The 21,647-nt window shown below is 40.5% G+C and overlaps 1 protein-coding gene across 3 annotated transcripts in view; it reads right to left on the bottom strand.

Annotated features, from left to right (window-relative positions):
* Positions 1–21,647, bottom strand: part of LOC121737973 (EH domain-binding protein 1) — a 28,192-nt gene continuing 6,545 nt past the window's right edge. Inside the window, exons 3-24 of one of the 3 annotated variants that reach the window (XM_042129724.1) lie at positions 20,898–20,993; positions 20,267–20,378; positions 19,855–20,036; positions 19,430–19,547; positions 18,599–19,051; positions 18,178–18,311; positions 17,350–17,482; positions 16,868–16,934; positions 15,713–15,851; positions 13,646–13,826; positions 12,303–12,402; positions 11,144–11,253; positions 10,089–10,250; positions 8,445–8,527; positions 7,698–7,783; positions 6,546–6,620; positions 6,045–6,103; positions 5,135–5,308; positions 3,135–3,220; positions 1,868–1,991; positions 1,348–1,412; positions 1–638 (exon numbers count right to left, since the gene is read on the bottom strand). In XM_042129724.1, the coding sequence (XP_041985658.1) occupies positions 560–638; positions 1,348–1,412; positions 1,868–1,991; positions 3,135–3,220; positions 5,135–5,308; positions 6,045–6,103; positions 6,546–6,620; positions 7,698–7,783; positions 8,445–8,527; positions 10,089–10,250; positions 11,144–11,253; positions 12,303–12,402; positions 13,646–13,826; positions 15,713–15,851; positions 16,868–16,934; positions 17,350–17,482; positions 18,178–18,311; positions 18,599–19,051; positions 19,430–19,547; positions 19,855–20,036; positions 20,267–20,378; positions 20,898–20,993 (2,818 nt within the window). In that variant the 3' untranslated portion in view covers positions 1–559. Of the gene's footprint in view, positions 639–1,343; positions 1,413–1,867; positions 1,992–3,134; positions 3,221–5,134; positions 5,309–6,044; positions 6,104–6,545; positions 6,621–7,697; positions 7,784–8,444; positions 8,528–10,088; positions 10,251–11,143; positions 11,254–12,302; positions 12,403–13,645; positions 13,827–15,712; positions 15,852–16,867; positions 16,935–17,349; positions 17,483–18,177; positions 18,312–18,598; positions 19,052–19,429; positions 19,548–19,854; positions 20,037–20,266; positions 20,379–20,897; positions 20,994–21,647 lie in introns of those variants that run through there. The other 2 variants (XM_042129726.1, XM_042129725.1) reach the window with 2 other exon arrangements.

Raw genomic sequence — 21,647 nt, 5'->3', positions numbered from 1 at the left:
ATTCATGTTCTGTAAATAATCATGACAGTGGTCAGTAATTTAAACACATAACTGGCAGCGAGTTTTATTAGTATCTGCAAAATAAACAATCACTCGGCAGAATAATTACTTGGTCGGCAAGATTATACATTCGGTCAGCAGAGAAAAAACAAAAAAATAAATCCAGAAGTTTTTGCTTATTCTCTGAGTGCTTACCAAAATTTAATTAAGTATAGGCCACTCATTGCAGCTTTGATAAATACTCAGCTGTCAAAAAAATACTGCTGTTCAGAATGATATATATTGCAGACTGATTTATAAATATTTGCTGAACACAAGTTGCTGTCCAACTATCAATTTTAGCTTACCAATTACATATTTCTGCTCACAAATATTCCAATACTTTGCTAACCATTTAAATAGCACCCATAATAAAATTATAAATTTAATAATATTTTATCTGTATCCAGATACATAAAAAATCTAATAATATACACCATAGACTTGTAGCCCACTTTCCGAAAATCATAATTTATATTTTATTTTAGACCCAAAGTCTAATAATGAAATAGGACCTTATTCACTGAAGAATACAGTTGTTATTCCTTTGTATCTCCACCTTGGAGAGGTTTTTCTGTATCTCATCGTCCTCAGCTATCCTGTAATAATAAATAGAAGGTTAAATTAAAGGTTCATACAAAAATTGCTTAATATATTTATATACAGTGTGTTTGTGTAAACACCGTTATCATTGAAACCATCAAACGAGACCGTCAAAATGAACAACTTTTTCTATGAGAACAATGCTGGGAACTCAAAAAAATCCGTCTTCATACCCATACAAATTGCCGATCCGGGCATATGTATGGGTATGAAGACGGCATTTTTTTTGATGGAAACTCAAAAAAAATGCCGTCTTTCCCAGCATTGTTCTCATAGAAAAAGTTGTTCATTTTGACGGTCTCATTTGATGGTTTCAAGGATAACGGTGTTTACACAAACACATTGTATAAACATTTACAACAGGTATTAAAAAACCCCAAAAAAACAAAAAAAACAATGTGGCTACCACACTTGTATCCAATTCCGAAATCGCATTTGGATCCGAATTATTTTTCTCCTCTGTAGCAAATTTTCTGGTCAAATATGAATCAGTTTAAATAATATTTGGCTTTAAGCAATCGTGGGAAAGGTTTAGGCTATATTAAATTTTGTTAAAAAAATAAATATAATAAATAATAATATATATGACAGCCGAACATAGAACCTCCTCATTTTTTAATGTCGGTTGGAAAGTTGTTACGTTATTCTGCCGTCGTATGTTAAGAATAGATTATAATGTTTATATTAGGGTATTTGTCAACTTACGCTTTCTCCTGTTCATCCATTTCTTGGACGAGTCTGTCCCTCTCGTTAACCGCTGACACTAGCTCCTGAAGAGGATAAAAATTAAAAATATATATATATTATGCATAAAAAAAAGTTATTCAAGTTCAACAAAAGGCAATATAAATAAGTAAATAACATCTTTCTTGTTGCAATTTTGAAGCGCTGCGCTATTATTCGCTCCAATCACTGCGAGATTCCATTTTAGCTGAAATTAAAAAAAATGGTTTTACAGCGCTGCTACTTTCACAGTGAACTCCGTACAAGGAACACATACACACCCTAAAGTATTATCACTTATTTTTGTTACACCTTGTACAGGATCCGAAACATCTGCAATCCGCATCCGCACCTACATTCGCGATATGAGCCTCTTAAAATCCGCATCCGCGGATGTGTTAAAATCCGGATCCGCAACATCCCGGCTCTATAAGTTGCACGTCGCTTATGAGCGGGACGCGTGGTTTAGGCGAGCGATCTAAAACCAGTGCACGGGGTGTACCTGCAGTAATAGTCGCTCCCGTCTCTTCTGTCCCGGCGTCTTCCTCCACTCTTCAACGGCCAGCGACAGTCGCAATTCTCGAGCTAACAGCTCGCAACGCTTGCTCAAGTCTTCTTCTTGTTCGCTGTAAAATAATATATCTCTTATACCTCTTATTAATAAATAGGTCAACTCTGTTAGCTAATATATATATATATATATATATATATATATATATATATATATATATATATATATATATATATATATATATATATATATATATATATATATATATATATATATATATATATATATATATTTTTTTTTTTTTTTTTATGAAATAAGGGGGCAAACGAGCAAAGGGGCCACCTGATGGAAAGCAATAGGGTAGGGGTTAGGGGATTGGGCCTCCGGTAAACGTAATATAATTGTTACTCAGTCTATAATTGTTACAAGATCTGAATATTTGCTAGATTCGTTACAGGCGGCTTTACAAACAAGTATAAAACATTGTAATGCTAAGTACTCACGTCTCACATACGGTTTTGCTCGATCGAGCGTACGTATAGTAAAAACCACTCCAAATCGATATATTTAATTCAAGCCTTCGAGCAGTGAGTTTTGCGGTCCACAAAGTAATTAATTAGATTATTATAGATATTATTATAGATTATAGAATTAGAAAAACCGTATGTGAGAGATATGAGAGAGAGACTAAAACTATGTGTCTGTATTACTAGTGTTAGGGACCTATCAGACAGAGAGCGGTCACGCGGTCACGCGTTCAAGCGGGCGTTCTGACCGCGTCAGAATTACTGTGACAGACCGTTCGAACCATAAAGTAATATACCTAGCGGAATAGAGAAACAAAGGCCTGAGCAAACGAGATGTCACTATCAGTAACGATGCGTGGTAAAAAGAGACGTGTGATACATGACAGCAGGACTCTTTTTTTGACGTCCAGTCGGCACTTATCGGCACGTTGACCATTTAATCTCATAGAAATAATGTTCAATCATGCTTGTGTAAATGTATACACTATACATATTTTTGCACACAGATGTAAACCAATTTCGGTTTCGTTTGACAGCTCGAGATTGTTGCTCTATTCCGCTAGGTATATTAACTTTATGGTTCGAACGCCCAAACAAGGTTAAATTTCACATACATACAAGATTAATTTTGACAGAGATAAAATCAATTTAACTCACAATGAAAATACTGCTCGTCGCTCATGTATACCATGTTTAATATATTATTTTGTACAAAACTATAATATACTCACAGTATATTGAGTTGCATCTGTCTTCTCAGTAGCGCGTTCTTCTTATTCACCAAATTGAACCATTGCGACATGAGACGGTCTTCCTCCTGAGGAGACGAAAAGACTCATTTAGAGTGGGTTGCACCAACTTACTTTAACTTTAACTGTAACTTTAACTATAACTACAATGCGAAATGTCAAATCTTTGGTTAAAACTAAAAAATGGACGCCATTTTTAACCATAACCTTAGAGCTCGACAAGGCTTTGAATGCAGGGGCAAAAAAGGAACTAACGCTGTCATCATACAAAAACGCTATTTTTGACGGTTCTCCTTTACCAGCAGCGCCCTCGCCCACGTTTATTTCAAGCCTTGTCGGACCAGCTGTCATCTGTCAAATTCTGTGGTCAAAGTTAAGGTTATAGTTAGCCTTAACAATAACCATTTTGACCATAACTTTAACTTTAACCACGCCTCTGTTGCAACCCACCCTAATACAGACAAGAAAACAGATGGGGGAATAATGAAAATGTCAGATGGGATAATAATGAATATTATGTCTTATGGAATAATATTGTAAAGGCCAGCCGGCCTAAGATAAAAAACGAGAAAATTTTGACTACATGTTTTCTCGATGTTTGATGGTATGTCTCTTCATCTCTATTGACCCTAACATGACATACGTTTTCTCGTGTAGATCTGTCGTCAAATTCTATCGACATAATATCAAAAAATTATTTTGACAACATGTCGATATCGACAAGATAACTACACACGAGAGTAAGATATCTCGTACGCGCAAGCTAGACGCACAGATGGGGTAATAATGAAAAGGTCAGATGGGGTAATATTGAATGAATCAAATGGAGAAATCTTAGAATGGGAATCAAATGGGGGTACCATTTGATTCTCATTCTATGTGAAAATTTCAAATAGGGTAAAAATGCAGTCAGATGGGTAAATCATATATTTAGTAAAATGGTCTTGATTCCCTATATAAATTATGACTACCACAACTAACTAGTAATTACATTGTTTTATGTAACAAAATATGCTTTCTCGCTCTAATATTAATAAAGGAAAGGAATGAACAAAGGATAATAGGTACCGGATTGGGAGGAGGATTTTTCACACATGAGAACAACATGCGCCATTTTATCTGAAATACATGAATATAATACAGCATGTAATCTAAGTTTTTATATTTTATTTAAACCTTTTTTTTTTTACATGTGGAAAGGCGTTACGCATCCCCGGCGGATTGGGGACATCGGCCGGGGTATGTGGGACTCTCCGAGGAACTACCCACTAAAACCCCATGATGCTCCACTCACCGCTTAGGCAAAGTTACGGGCACGATCAACCCACCGCAACTTTGCCAACGGTCTAATGAATAGTAAGAAATGGTAACTTTAATTACATACGACAAACCCTAAATTCATATAATATATTTCCTGCTTTCTTATGTGCCTTACATGATACATATTATTATATGATTACAAAATGCTTTTTGAAATCGGATAATATTCGTTTGTCCCTCTATAAAAAATATATCCATTATCCTCATGGGGTACAATTAAATATTTCCCCCACTTCAACCCCTATTCTCACCCCGCTCACCTGCGCATCACCCGCGCTCTCCATCACAACTCGCAGCTGTCGCTCCAGTGCCGCTGCTCGCTGTTACCCCGCCCCCGCTATGGGGTATATCTGAATATTTCCCCCATCTCCGCCCCCGCTCTCACCCCGCTCACCTGCGCATCACCCGCGCTCTCCATCACAACTCGCAGCTGTCGCTCCAGTGCCGCTGCTCGCTGTTACCCCGCCCCCGCTATGGGGTATATCTGAATATTTCCCCCATCTCCGCCCCCGCTCTCACCCCGCTCACCTGCGCATCACCCGCGCTCTCCATCACAGCTCGCAGCTGTCGCTCCAGTGCCGCTGCTCGCTGTTACCCCGCCCCCGCTATGGGGTATATCTGAATATTTCCCCCATCTCCGCCCCCGCTCTCACCCCGCTCACCTGCGCATCACCCGCGCTCTCCATCACAGCTCGCAGCTGTCGCTCCAGTGCGGCCGCTCGCTCGTCCACCGCGCGCTGCTCCCGCTCCAGCGCCGCGAGCTCGCCGGCGAGGTAGCTCGCGCCGTCCGTGCTGGATTCCGGGTCGCCGTGCTCCAACTCGGGGAGGCCGGACTCCTGAGACATAATTTAAGACATTAAAATGGATGAAGCATGTAAGTAACAAAAAAATGGAGGCTTTAGGGCCGGAAAAATGATTTGAAATTAAAAATGTAGATTATAGGTACAGCTAGATATATAAGCTGGATGATGAAATAGCTAAGTTTATATTTGTTCAAATTATATGGGAAAAAATGAGCAATTGTTCTTGTGTTGTTCAATGTTAGTAACGCGGTTCACCCACTCATGTCTTGAATTATAATTTAACTATAACGTCATATGGCTTATACGTTACATATTATATTGCATTTTATAAGTGGGAGAGCCATGCTTCGGCACGAATGGGCCGGCTCGACCGGAGAAATACCACGTTCTCACAGAAAACCGGCGTGGAACAGCGCTTGCGCTGTGTTTCGCTGAGTGAGTGAGTTTGCCGGAGGCCCAATTCCCTTTCCTATCCTCCCCTATTCCTTTCCCTTCCCATCCCTACCCTCCCCTATTACCCTATTCCCTCTTAAAAGGCCGGCAACGCACCTGCAGCTCTTCTGATGCTGCGAGTGTCCATGGGCGACGGAAGTTGCTTTCCATCAGGTGACCCGTTTGCTCGTTTGCCCCCTTCTTTCATAAAAAAAAACGTATACTTTGGTGGGTATAAAAATACTTAGAATTTAAATACACTGAAAAAACTAAAAAGACTGCGTCCATAGATATATTATTATAGATATTATTATAATGCTCAGTGCAAGATACTCACGTCCTCGTCCGAATACCGCTTCGGCGACAACCTCGCGCTGCCGCTGTCATCGCTTCGCTCTGAAAATAAATGAAAATAATAAGTATAACATAATATGCAAACTGCTAGTTCAACGTGTTACAAATGTTAATTTTTTTAATTTTATTGTTACATAATATAGCGCAACGCGAGACATCACTAGCGCGGCCATCCCAACACTAGTGCCGCCGCGCCGCCATCTTGTCAACCAAACCAAAAGGGAAAATTCATCTATTTAAAAACCTCAATAATAAACATATTATTTCAGTACGTGTAAATCTTACTTAGGAATAAAAGTTGTGACTTTTACTTGTAGACCGGTTTTTGTGTGCAAATTTGAGTTTCTACATAAATCACGCTTCCTGAGAATAAACATATAGCATCACCAACAATTGATTACCAACGTCTCAAAAATCATTTTCATACCAAAATAAAGATTGTAGATCATTGAAATAAATAACATTTTAATTTAAATCAACTGACCGGATCTGTCGGGGCTGGGCGCGTGGCGCGGCGAGGTGGGGGGCGAGCCGGCCGACAGCTGCTCCATGCCACCCGCTGTGGGGGAAACTTGAATATAGAATAGTAGAATACTAAAACGTCATAAGGTCGATGGGGGAAACTTGAATATTGAAGGAAAAAGAACAATTATATACATTTTTTTAAGTTACGTATTTACAAATATTAAATGAAGCCACGATAATTATAAGAAGGTTTTTATTCGTACTTTCACACTTTAAGTATACAACTGACAGAACTCTACTCGTTACAATAACCGGACGCCATGACTAATAATAGACAATCTTCATAGACAAAACTATTTTTTACACAGTTTAAATATTATACTTATTGCATTGTACACGTTAACATACAAGCGTCGTTGATGGCCACTTTAGGTCTATTTGTGAAGTTAAAAATGAAACTACTTAAATTTTATTTTAGTCCATTATGTAAGCCAGTCTATTATACACCTATGTAATTTGGATAAGTATTTCTCAGTTATTATTAGGCTAACGGCTTGCACTTCGACGGAAGAACGATGCCAAGCCATGTCGCCGTATTGGCCGGCAAAGAAGTTACGTACGAATACACTTATAAGCGTTGCGCCCTGCTACGCTTATAAGTGTATTCGTACTTAATTTCTCGCATCGTATTTGCCGCATATTTTTTATGATGAAAATGCGACCCACCCTGCTACACCCAATCATAATGTAATTGTTACTAACAATACTAACATAGGTTAAGTTATCATGGGCGTACCGAGGGGGGGCAGGGGGGGGGGCTGGATCATGTTGACGTCCCTACTAAGTATATTATCTAGTACTTTTATCTATAAACATCAAAAATTAAGAAAACGAATTTTTGCCATTTGTTTGAAATACAATATTTTTTTTATTCTTAATATTGGGTAATTTGCCCCAAGAACCTGGGTATTCCCCCCCCCCCTGGCCCAGAAACTGGGTATTTTGCCCCCCCCCCCCCCCCCTGGACCAAAACCTGGTTATTTTGCCGCCTTGGATACGCCCATGTAAGTCATGCATTGTTACTAACACATCTAATAATATTCTTATGGGTTGATGAAGCCTGAAATAAACATATTTTTTATTTATTTAATGTGCACGTATTTGGATTTACCTGCAGCGATCTCCTCCATGACGGACTGTTTGCTGATGATCTCGAGCGTGCCGCGACCTCGAGACGGGGATAGGGGTGACGTCGGGCTGAAAAATACAAATTAGGAGGTCAAAGGCCAAAGATTGACGTGTCAGAGCCATGCTTCCGCACGAATGGGCCGACTCGACCGGGGAAATACCACGTTTTCACAGAAAACCGGCGTGAAACAGCGCTTGCGCTGTGTTTCGCCGAGTGAGTGAGTTTACCGGAGGCCCAATCCTCTACCCTATTCCCTTCCCTACCCTCCCCTATTCCCTTCCCTTCCCATCCCTACACTCCCCTATTACCCTATTCCCTGCGAGCTGCGAGTGCCCATGGGCGACGGAAGTTGCTTTCCATCAGGTGACCCGTTTGCTCGTTTGCCCCCTAATTTCATTAAAAAAAATGTTATTTATTACATAGCATAGATATAAAGGACGACACAATTTTATAAATATTTTAACCTAGTCTCTTTTGAAAAATTGTGTACTCCTCTAAATTCCTGGCGAAAAGAGGGTAGCAAAGACTCCATACGAAGTCTGGGGCAGTACCACGAAACCGTTTTAAGACTCAAACAATCGTACGAGAATGCCGCGTCCTGCTCTAACAAACGTGAAATGACGTTGTTAGAGTGGGACGCGGCATTCTCGTCCGATTGTTTGAGTCTCAAAATTGTTTCGTTGTAGGCCTACTGAATCGTGGATGAAAAAGTATTTCTACTTTAATTACCTCACTAGTCCCGCTCTGGCGTCCGCGATGAGTTTCCGCGCGCGTTCCCGCAACATCGCCTGCCTCTCCTCTTCCGTCATCGCCTGAAATATAAAAAAATGTAGATTATAATAAACGAGTTTTTGCCCGCGGCTTCGCTCGCGTTAAGAAGTGTAATTATATACAAACTTTCATCCCCTATTTGAACCCCTTGGGGTTGGAATTTATCAAAATCCTTTCTTAGCGGATGCCTACGTCATAACATCTACCTGCATGCCAAATTTCAGCCCAATTCATCCAGTGGTTTGGGCTGTGCGTTGATAGATCACTATGTCAATCAGTCAGTCAGTCACCTTTGGCTGCGTCCCCATCAGACACGGCGCGGCGCCGGCACCGTGTTACGGCACGTCTGATGGGGACGCAGCCTTTGAGTTTTATATATACACTAGCTATTGCCCGCGACTTCGTCCGCGTCAGCAAAATGTGATAACGAAGATCATAATAAGAAAGAGAGAATTTTCCAGAACAAAATATAAAAAAAAAATATATATATCCTGCTCCTTTATCGAAAGTCAGTTAAAAAGTAGCCTAAGTTACTCCTTATTACATCAGCTATCTGCCAAAAAAAGTCCCGTCAAAATCGCCCCAGCCGTTTCGGAGATTAGCCGGAACAAACAGACAGACATACAGACAGACGAAAATTATAAAAAATGCTATTTTGTTATATGTATCGTAAGTACATTCATATAGATGTAGTAAGAAACGGTTCTTTCAATATTACAAACAGACACTTCAATTTTATTTATATGTATAGATACATATAGATAGATACATTTTCAAGATTTTTCAAGTTTCATTTCAGCATCCGGATTCTACTATTTCATTACTATTGCGATTAGGCTACAATATGGGCTATATGGGCGATTTGGCCTGAAATAAAGATATTATTATTACATTATTAATGCAGTTTCGTTTCTGTAAATGACATGAAATGGGTCGAACAAGAAACGAAACTGCATAGATATTGGTTTAAGGTAAAAAAGGGCAAGTAATTGCCAAGGTCAAAGGTCAAAATTTAAATATATATTTCATATTGTTATAAACCAAAAAAAAAAAACAGTATCTATTTGCAGATGTGTTTACAGCAGGGCTGGATTTATATTGTTTATGAGCATAGGTCACTTTAATTTTGTCGCCCCTATGTACGAAATCAGCCGACATCCTAAACACTGCCGGCCCTTATGGGACGCCATAGGACGCTGCCGTCCATGGGCCACGGCCTATACTGCCTGCACATAACTCCAGGGCATAAAGTTAATATACCTAGCGGAATAGAGAAACAAAGGCCTGAGCAAGCGAGATGTTACTATCAGTAACACTGCGTGGTAAAAAGAGACGTGTGATACATGACAGCAGGACTCTTTTTTTGACGTCCAGTCGGCACGTGCCGCACGTTGACAATTTGATCTCATAGAATTCATGTTCAATCATGCTTGTGTAAGGGTATACGTACACATATTTTTACACACAGATGAAACCAATTTTGGTTTCGTTTGACAGCTCGAGACTGTTGCTCTATTCCACTAGGTATATTAACTTTATGCTCCAGAGCTGGTTTGCAGTGTTAAAATGTAAGGTAGAGTAACAAAAAGCTTCATGCAATACCTTCTTAGGGCTGCCAACGTCGCCGTTCTTCAAACCGTTTTCAGTCTTTTCCTCTTTCTCCTTGCTGTTCTGTCGCCGCTGTTTCTCTCTCGCTTCCTTCTTCGTCGCTTCTAGCAGCTGTCTCGCTCGCTCCTTCAACTCGTCGTGCCGCGAGAGCAGTTGCTACAAGCGCAAGCGCCACGCCACACAAATGATTCGAGGTCAAAGGTCAAAGGGGTTATTGTGAATAAAATTCAAAAATTATTATGGGGTAAAAATGAATTAAGAATTATTCTACATGGTGATGACGACAAGTATAAAGGTGGCCATACACGGGACAATTATCGTAACAATTTATCTCCTCGATGTTAAAATCGAACGACAAATTGTACGTGTGTAGCAATATCGCAAACGATTTTACGTTCAAAAGATCGATTGGACGATTTTGTTGACGATCGATCGAAACGACAAATTGACCCGTGTATGAGCCAAATAATTTTAATGTATTTAATTGACATACTTTGGCAAAATTAACATAAAAATGTTGCAATGAAATTTGAAAACTAAAATCTGTCATTACAGGTATGAACATACATTTTAGTAAGCTCGATTAAACACCCCTTTACTAATAAAAATATTTACGCAGCGTATTAAAATTAACGGTCCGTTGTCTGTATCTGTAGTGACATTTTCAATGTGCTAGACAAAGACAAGCCGTCTGCTTGTCTTTATCAGGGCGAGCGAAGCGGGCTCCCACAACCTGTATATTTTGTGGTATACTTTACGGAAAAACTATCACGCCTATTGATTTGTGCTTTAACATAGTCATTTTTATTTATATGTAGATGTGTTATCATCGGTCAGTCAAGGTTTGGTCACTACTAAAACGACGCGAACCCTCACAAAGTTCGGCTTTTAGCTAGTTTTTATTTGTTTGCTGTGTAAATATTTTCATTAAAAAGTGTATAAATGTTTTCCTTACAATATTATAACTCGAATTATAAAATCTAATAAAACGTGTTAGTATTAAAAATAAGCAAAAAAAAAAACAAAAAAACAGAAGAAAAAAATCTTACCGGTGTAGGTTTGGGTAACTCGGGCGAGGCGGGTTTCTCTGGCACCCCGTTGGTTTCTTCTGGTTTCAGCGGTTCGGTTTTGTCCTTGGTTTCTTGGACTGGTGATTTGACTGTAAATATAAATATTTAGGTGATTTTTGTATGAAAATATTGTTGTTTATGATAAAAAATAGAACGATTAATATGACTATATTTAACTATATTGACATCACATCCTTTATAATAAGATCAGTAGTTTAGTTATGGTGAAATAGTAATCGTATGGCTTTCAAATGTTGATGTTTCGATAGTAAATGAGTTCATTATAACTCCCTTAAGCTCCGCTGTAATCAGAAATAGGGCGCGCTAATCTTTAAGATCGTTCATAGAAACTGTAGGAGGCAATCGGCGCTTGTCAAAATTTCCATTTTGATCCGAAAACGGCGAACCAAAAAGAAGGGTTATAATTTTGATCTGTATGTATGGATGTTCATCTGTTTCTCCATAAGTTTTAAAAGTCTAGTTGTAATAATCAAACGAATGAAGTGTGGTTGGAAGCCTCTTGATCTTACGCTGGTTATAATATTTTACATGACGTCAAAATGGCTAAAGTGCCCTCTAGGGGACATTTAAAAACCTCAAGGTAACACATAACACATAACCTATAAAAGCTGTTGCTATTAATATAAATAAATACTCCAATCATTCATGTTACTTTTAAATTAAATGATTCATAATAAATTCCTCGTCCAATAATTTTACTTGTGTTGAATGATTTTGAAGTTGTGTGCGGCCTATTATAATAATACTCCCCACACCGGTTTCGGTGACGGTGGCCGGTTTCATTGAAACCAGGCCAGCTACGCAGGAGTAATTTTATAGTGCCCAAGTGTGTGCGCAGTACACAAGAGCACTCTCTATTCCTTTTACTCCCATAACCCAGTGGGACGGAAGACCGACACGACTGGCGAGAGATCAGGCGCAGGACCGACTTTTTACATGCCCATCCGACGCATGGATCATCTTACTTGTCAGACAATCAGGTGATCAGCCTGCATTGTCCTAACCAAACTTGGAAATAACATGTTTCCAACGCGGGATTCGAACCCACGACCTCCGGAGTCGAGAGCGACGCTCTAACCACTAGACCACGGAGGCCTATTATAAGAAAGTAACTCACCCCCTCCACTATCAGTAGCCGTTTCCTCCTCCTCATCAGAGCCGAAGGGGTCCGTCAGCTCCTTACGAGTCATCAGCTTCTCCGGACGCGCTGGTACGGGCTAGAATATTAAGGTCAAAGGTCAATTCAAACTCAATTAAAAATTTACTACTCTTTTTGAACGTCGGGTATACACTCTACAATACCATTTATTAGAGACGAAACCGTACATTTTAATTTCTGTACATTTTTTTTTATGAAATAAGGGGGCAAACGAGCAAACGGGTCACCTGATGGAAAGCAACTTCCGTCGCCCATGGACACTCGCAGCATCAGAAGAGCTGCAAGTGCATTGCCGGCCTTTTAAGAGGGAATAGGGTAATAGGGGAGGGTAGGGAAGGGAAGGGAATAGGGGAGGGTAGGGAAAGGAATAGGGTAGGGGATTGGGCCTCCGGTAAAATCACTCACTCGGCGAAACACAGCGGAAGCGCTGTTTCACGCCGGTTTTCTGTGAGGACGTGGTATTTAGTTAATGGAATCAGGCGTTACTTTGCGGAAATCCATAGTTTAAATTTAGTTTGTTATTATTTTTAGCAATATTCCGCGAAAACAACTTCCACCTTTAAGTAAATGAGTGAGTGTACGCATAGGCATGCGTACAGCAAACACCACCACGGACGTTAAGTCACTTAACGGACGTTGTTCGTAGAGTCCACATCCTGAGGATGCTCCGGTGTTGGGGCGAAACGCGCGTCGAGTGTTTCAATCTGCATGATGGTGAGGGGCCTAGCACGGATTTGCCAACATTATTGCTTGTGTGGTGGTGGTGTTTGCAAGTTCTTGCATGCGAGTGTACGCATAGGCAGTGTGGGAGGAGGGAGGTGCTGTACGCATGCCTATGCGTACACTCACTCATTTACTTAAAGGTGGAAGTTGTTTTCGCGGAATATTGCTAAAAATAATAACAAACTAAATTTAGACGTGGTATTTCTCCGGTCGAGCCGGCCCATTCGTGCCGAAGCATGGCTCTCCCACGTATAGGCGTTAATCTACATAGATGGGTAAATGAAATCTTCTAAATCTGTTCGGCCGTTTGAGTGTGAAGAGGTAACAGACATTCAGACACTCTTTGCGTTAGTAATTTTTACTGTGAAAGTAGCAGCGATGATAGTTACTTAGACAGGTGTAGGACACATACAGGGTCTCTATAAAGAATTATCTCTGACACAGGTATGACCAAGCATTCGGGTATTTATAGACTCTTTCTGCTCATCTCTAATAGTGGCATCATCATCATCACCATCATTATCATTATCACCACCACCAACATCATCATCATCATGGCCATCATCATCATCACCCACCTCAGTAACCTTCAGTGGATCAGCGAACCACTTGGCACTGGGTTTGTCAGCTCGCACCGGCGACAGCACCTTGCCCAGTATGCTCTTGGACTGCATCAGAATGTCTCGGACGTCCTTGATAGCGGTAGGCGACTTCTCCGGCGTCCGTTCTTGGGATTTGGAGTCCTGGGAGTCTTGGGAGCTGAAATAGAGATGTATTTTTTTTTATTTACATCATTTTTGAAGTACTACAACAAGGGACAAGAATGTTAACACTATAGTTGCTGTATCACGCGACGTCGCGTGAAACAAAATGGAGATACAGAAATATTTTGTACCAGTTCATCAGCAGATGTCGTTTTGTACTATACGGTGTTCATTGTTATAAATTCATGTGACCAAAATATTTAGAAAAAAAAATGTCCAGCCGTTTTGGAGAAGATTGGCCACACAGCCCGTAAGAAGACGATTTTATATTATTTATAATAAAAAAATACTGTTTGTAATACTAAGGTTACATAAAGTAAATTTTAAAACTACAATTGCTTTTTCATGCGACGTCACGTGAAATAAAATACATAATATTTATTTAATTTTGTCAGTAGTTGTAGTTGGTATAGCTTAAACAAAATATATGTAGTTAGAAAAAACCTAAAGTTTGACAGTACAGTTAAAGACCGGCAGCTTGGCGTCCATGTCGTGACGGCCGACAAGGTACAACGCACTGATCTCCATTATACAAGTACGCTGGATCTATGATACCCACTTTTTTTTGTGCCATTTGAAGCGAAATCAGCGCCCCCATTATTAGGACCGAGAACTAAATTTGACGTAACCATTGGTAACCATGTATTTATTTTAATTCTCTATGGCTTAATCGTTCGAATTGTTTTTGTGTTTTTAAAGTGTTTTAAAAGGTTTTACGCGATTAAGTAATATATATAATACACTTGCGTGCAAAAAATCGACCCACCCCGCGCATTTCTATTCAAGTCGCTATATCTTAAAAAGTTATAGTTATTTATTATTTCTTTTTATTAATAATGCGAGTTAATATGATAGGGAATGTGTACGTTTACTCTATATTTTCATTCCCAACATGCTTGACTACAAACGACACAAATCACTAAGCACTCAGTTTTTTAATCGTTAATTGAACGGTTTTGTTCTGTATGAAAAATCGGTCAAGTCTTATTGTTTTTGTTTTGTCTCGATTTTTATTGATTTATTGTTCATTTAACTCCATTTTAAACGTAATTTCTTTATGGCGAAATGGATATTACTCCAAATAAAGCCTCTCAAGCAAGGGCTTTGCTAAGAGCTGAATTTAGACAACGAGTTGTGGCTAGAAGTCTTAATTTAAGTCGAACTTCGGTTACAAGAGTATACCGAAGTATTCTAGAGACTCTAAACTTTACCATGCGACCATGTTCCGGAAGACATTGGGCTACATTTGAACGTGATGACCGTTTTAAGGTGTCAACGTCCTTGCGGAATCGACATCTCATTTCAGTTCAAGTGCAACGACGGCCAAGAGAAGTCGGATGAGTTACAGTAATTGAGTAGACTGTACGACGAAGACTTGCAGGCAGCTGTTTGACTTCACAAAAACTCGCTAACGGTCCAAAATTAGCCCCAGCACACAGTCAAGCGCTGCTTAGTTTCGCACGTTCTCATGTTGATTTTTCATTGGAGCAATGGCGGGTCGTGCTCTTTTCTGATGAAAGCTAATTCAGTCTTTATAGTAACGATGGTCGCAGAAAAGCATACCGTTGATAAGGAGAATGATTTGCGCAGGCGTGCATCGACGAAAGGCTTCCATTTGGTAGAGTTGTACATCACTAGTATTAGTTCCAAATACTCCCACTACTGCTATCAGCGCCGATATGGCGACATGATGGCGACTTTCAAACGTCATTTTTACGTCAAATTTAGTTCCTATCCCTAATAATGGGGGAGCTGATTCCGCTTCAAATAGGCACAAAAAATAGCTGTCATTTCAAAGGGTATCATCAGTCCAGCGTACTTGTATAATGGAGGTCAGTGGTACGACGTCATCACCTGTATAACAGTAACGACAATACTCACGGCGGTCGCGCTAGCTGCGGGCGCGGTATGGCGGTCCGCGAGCGGCGCGCGCTCACCTCGCGGCTGAACAGCTCGGCCGGCAGCGCCGCGTCCGTGTCGTGACGGCCGACGAGATAAGAGGATTCTGTCTCGTCGTTACCTGGACATTGTAGAATCGAATTTAGTAACACAAAATCGCCTAAGTGCGAGTCGGTAGCGCACACGAATTCTATTATCATCGAGCAAAAGTTTGTTGCATTAGAGAAATTTAAATATTTATTTTTATTTAGTTTTTCCAGTTTGACAGTACACTTGGAGTTTCGATCACTGGTACGAACGCACTTAGAGTATACGTATGTGGGAATATGATTGGCGGCTACAAAGGAAGATTTTCTGACCGAGCGAGGTGTTATTCTCGGTTTTGGCCGAAGCCCAGAGATTTCAGCTTTCGTATACCTTATATACCAAGGCACTTAGAAATTTTCGATAGTGCGATGCAGGATTGTGGCGCTGATTGTGGGTACCGCCACGAATTGACAACATTTCAAAATTTTAAAATGGCTTTTTTATTCTTTTATATGAAAGTAGACAAAATAATGCGACACGTGTTTCTTGCTTTTTCAAAATTATGTTTTTAAGATACCTAAAAAATAGATTTTAATCGTTCGTATTCTAAAGAGACGTAAGCGCCAAGGGACGTCATACTTACGTCTGAACGGTTAAATCCATTACACTTTACAAAAGAAAAAATCTGTCAATGTAAGTTTGTTACGTTTATTAGGACGTCTGTCAATGTCATCGTCAACCTGGAGGATAGGTAACCAATGAGGTAACGTTATTTTTTAGAAATGTCATTGTTGACAGGTGGTTGACAGTGACGGTTTTTTTTTTATGCTTCATGTTGTCTTTTTAAAACTATTTTACAATATATTTTGCAAATAAAATGTATGATATTATGCCGTAAGTATGACGTCACAGCGTATTTTTCAGTTTTTATTTATTTTCTCAGTAATGCAATATAAAAAAATTTGTTTTTTTTTTTATATCAGGACAAGAAACTAAAGAAACGGTATTTTTTATTTTAAGGCTTAAAAATTTTGAAATGTTGTCAATTCTACTTATTGTTGATTGGATTCGGATTCGGATGTACATCGGAAAAAATGAAAGATCACTCACCGAGTTGCTCGACCTGCAACTCGTTGCCGGTGAAGTGAGCTCGCAGTTGGAACAGATACGTCATGATCTGTGGACAAAATAAAAATAAGAACTGTTAAGAATAACTTTTTTTGTATCAGTAAACGAAACTGATGATGAACTATTGCTATTTTCAGTCTTGATTATGTCAGCTTTTAGTGTCTAAACACACTATGCCGAATTACCGAGGCGGAAGTTAGGCTTGATTCCGTCTGCAATGTATTTTAAATTACCTATGACACAACATGCCGACATTCAGTCGCGTTATATTGTATGCGTTTCACACGTTAACGTGTGTGTCTCATGTGGACTGCCACATGAGAGAGACATAATATACGTCAGATCAACTTATTAAACACCCCTCTGTTGTCGACGAGGGTAGACAGGTAACGTTGCCATAACCTTCCCTAGAGAAAGAGAGATATATAGAGAGGGAACGAGAGACAGAAGAGAGGGAGACATACCGCGAGCTTGTCGGGCGCGGCGCGACACACGTCTCTCGGCGCGAGCACGCACGGCACGCCGAGCCGCGCGCCCGCCTCCATCGCCAGGCGCACGTTGGTCTCCGCGTCGCTCGCTGATAGGCCGGAGAAGTCACTGCAGAGAGAGAGAATATAGAAGTACGTTAAATAGTCTGTAAGCCTTCTTAAAACTAAATAAAAATGTTAATGGTATAAAACCAACTAGCCCTGTCGCACATCGTGTGATCGGCTATTTTGTCTCGCACGTCACGCGACATCGTGTGATTGGCCATCTTGTCACACAAGCGCGTCATGTGACATCGTGTGATCGGCCATTTTGACTCGCACGTCACGCGACATTGTGTGATCGGCTATTTTGTCAAACCCCGCGTCACGCGACATCGTGTGACCAGCCATTTCGTCTGATTCGCACTTCACACGACATCGTAAGATCGGCAATTTTTCTCGCACTTAATGGCACATCGTGTCATCGGCCATCTTGTCACACTCGAGAGTCACGCAATATCGCGTGATCGGCCATGTCGTATCGCGTCATGCAACATCGAGTGATCAGTCATTTTCTCACACACACACGCGTCACAGGACATCGTGTGATCGGCCATTTGCCACACTCACGGGTCACGCGACATCGTGTGATCAGCCATTTTGTCTCACACGTCACGCGACATTGTGTGATCAGCCATTTTGTCAAACCCCACGTCACACGACATCGTAAGATCGGCAATTTTTCTCGCACTTCATGCCACATCCTGTCAAGCTCGCGCGTCACGCGACATCGTGTGATCGGCCATCTCGCCTTGGGCAACTTACATAAGGTCGGGGCGATAGTGGTGTATGATAGCGCAGAAGGCGAGGCCGTTGCGAAAACTGTGCGTGAGGTCGGTGACGCGGCAGGCGGGGTACTCGCGCGTCACTGAGCTGCACCACTCCTGGAGGTCTTGCACCTGAAAAATTTAAAAATATTGTTTACTAATTGATGTCACAGCAACCCCGTTACGCAGAAATTCGTTAATCGCGCAGGAACCATACATTTTTACAGCCATCCTATGTCCTTTCCCTAAAATTAAAAATAGCTCCATACCAAATTTCATCAAAATCAGTTTGGCAGTTTAAGCATGAAGAAGAAACAGGCAGACACACTTTGTTTTGTTTTGATGAGCCATGTATTAGTAATTAGTGATAGCTGTGGCATGGGTCGCCAGACATTTATGAGAAAATGAAACATACTTACCGGCGTCTTATCTTTATCTAGATTTCTAAAAGGCAGCAACTTCGAACCATCCGTAGGAGTCTTCTCTTCTTCATTGTCATTCTTATCCAGATTTATACTATTCAAATTAGTCTTTAACTCCAGCGGCTTAAGGTTCCTTTTAGCTATCGTCTTCGGTTTAAAAACAAGAGACTTAAACTCACTTTCTTCGTCTTCAATTTTGGGGGTAGACTGAAATTTGGGTAGCTCGGGTTTTATTATCGGTTTGTACTCTTGTTTTTTGGGTGTGAGGTCTATTTTTAGGTCTTCCGGCTCCTTGGGTGCGGTAGGCGTGTCTAATTCGGGTGTCATGGGTGCGGTGGGTGTTCGAGAGTTGTCAAAGTTTAGACTTTGCACACTGTTGGGTGTGGCCGCTATGTCGCTGTTAGTCAAACTCTGCGTCATCTCCTCCATTTGCTGACGTAGATCTGACATCTGCAATACAAAATAATGTGAGGTTATCGTGATGTATAAGAAGTTTACAAGTTAAAAAAGGTAAATTGTTTTCAAATTTATTTTAACCAGCAAAATGTTTTCTTTAAAGTTCAATCATTTTTTTTATTTCAATCACGCGATATCGCATGATGCTTATTAATGTCTAGCTTAAAATCAAGTTACAATTATATTTTCCCTGTCATTCTTGTCCGTCTGTTACTAACAACCTAAGCCTGTATTTATGCCTCATTCAAATGTGACAACCCTATCCAATTAACATTTCCAATTATTATTGAAAAAAGAATGATTGAAAAACATAATAAAGTAAAATAAATTTCGCAAGATAAACTGATATTTTTGCAGTCGGTGAGTAAATACCTGTTTAGTAGAATTATCGGAGAACGTGGTGTCATCCTCGTCCAAGTCATCTAGCACCGCAATGTCAGAGTTGTTGTTCACGGAGAGGAGCGACGCCAGGGATTGCATGTCTTCGTCGCTGGTGGGTAAAACAATATTATGAATGCGTGTGTCTGTCTGACTATAAATACACATAAAAATATGAAACAGTAATAGACGCGAGTGACTGCATGTTTGCGTCGCTGGTAGAGAAATCCATACTAATATTATAAATGAGAAAGTGTATCTGTCTGCTACCTCTGTCCGCTTAAATCTCTCAATCGGGACTCAATGTATGGAGATACATTGAGTCCCTAGAAAGGACCAGCCGGCCGTCTCCAGCTGCAGCGTCAACGTGCGCTGTGCGAGCGCGACGCGGCGTAACAACGTCCACCGGGTCTACTCACGTGGCCTGCCCCTCCCGCAGCAGCACGCAGTGCAGCGTCATGTTGAGCGTGGCGGAGCGCAGTCGCCCGCCGGCCGGCTCCAGCTGCAGTGTCACGGTGCGTTGCGCGGGCGCGAGCGACGCGTGACGACACAGGTTGAGCGGGCAGGAGGCCAGCTTGCGACGCTTGCCCATTGGGGATACCTGGAAAAATTGTGGTTATGATTTTAATATTAAAATGACATGATGGTTTAATGTCAAGTCAATGTCAATCGTTATCTGTCTACTAGGCTTGATTTAATGCGCTTAAATTTCTGAGGTTCACCATGAATCGATTTCTTTATGATAATCCATAGTACTGTGCTAAATATTTTGAACGCGATATCGCGTGATAGTGCATTACTATTAAACCCGGTTGAGTAAATATAACTTACATCCTCCAACACAAACACCCACTCCTTGTCCTCCAACTCGTTAGTTCGGGAGTCGCGGAACAGCGTGACAGCTATAGTCTGGTTTTCCGGCACTGAGAATATCACGGATCCCCTAAAAATACAAAATATGTACAGTTAGTAAATTAGTTTTACTTTATTAAATATAAAATTATAGAGAAATAACATATTTAATCGACGTTACAGATAAACGACTGCCATTTCTTCTTACTAAGCTAATAAGACTCCGGAATGAAGCGCGTCACGTAGCCGTCAACACGTGACAAAGTGTAGTTTTTAAGTGTATAATAATAATATGTATGTTAGTCGTTAAGATATATTATATTATAATATGAATATGTATGTTATTCTGTAAGGTATTTGTATTATGGGCCTAGATGCCTGAAATAAATGGTAAAATAAAATAAAAATAAATAAAAATCATATTTATCCATTAAAAAATTACCATCTGAAATAGGTAGATTCGTCTGTATTTTTTCATTCAACCTATTAATGAAAAAAAATTAGTTTATTTCAGGCCATTTAAACCCATACTTGTTAATTTACAAAGAAAATTTTTAAAAACGAATTTAGCATGACACTTCTAAAATGTAAGGTTAAGACAAATACTAACTTAAGCGGATCCTTGAGTGAGGGCTCCCAATCTAATGGTTCGGTGACGACGCGCCGCGACCGCCGCGTCCACACCACGCTCAGCTTGTTCGGCTTCCTGGAGAAATAATAATAAATAAATATTAAGCATTTTTTAATTGATAATAATCAGCTGTTACATAATTTTCACGATAATTAAATAAATAAAAAATCGAATAGCAGTCAATATTTTGTCTAAAACTTTATCACGCGACGTCGCGTGATACTGTGAGGCGACCTCTGGTGGCCTAAATAGGCCATCGCCTAATTTGTGCATCGAATCTTCACAATCTAGCTTCAATTGTCATACTCGAGCGTGAGAAAGAATATTAAGTGAAACTGCTGAAGCGATTTTCATAACATTTATTATGGAAATGGTTTGCGCCCGCCGCCCCGGTTTCAGACGAAATTGCTAACATTTACCACTGTATTAAGTCTTTAACGTTGTTCGTGGCGGCCGAAAAGGAAGATCTTCCGACCGAGCGAGATAGCATGCTCGGTCAGGCCGAAGCCCACTGACGTCATTTCAGACGTTGTATATATCTTGCCGTTCTCCGAAACTTCGATAGCGCGATGCAGGAATGTTAGGCGAATTGTGGGTACCGCCACATCACTCCCCCCCGAAGACCTGCGGTATTCTTCGATGCGCTTGTGTTGTCAGGTGTGGGCCGAAGCTACGCGTGCAATGACCAGGAGAGGGACCCCGTGCTCTGCTTGCTGACCGGTCGTTGTA

The sequence above is a fragment of the Aricia agestis genome, chromosome 22 (assembly GCF_905147365.1).
Source record: "Aricia agestis chromosome 22, ilAriAges1.1, whole genome shotgun sequence".
Classification (NCBI taxonomy): Eukaryota; Metazoa; Arthropoda; class Insecta; order Lepidoptera; family Lycaenidae; genus Aricia; species Aricia agestis.
The sequence above is the reverse complement of the archived record's forward strand: the minus strand, read 5'-3'. Positions and strand labels throughout refer to the sequence as shown.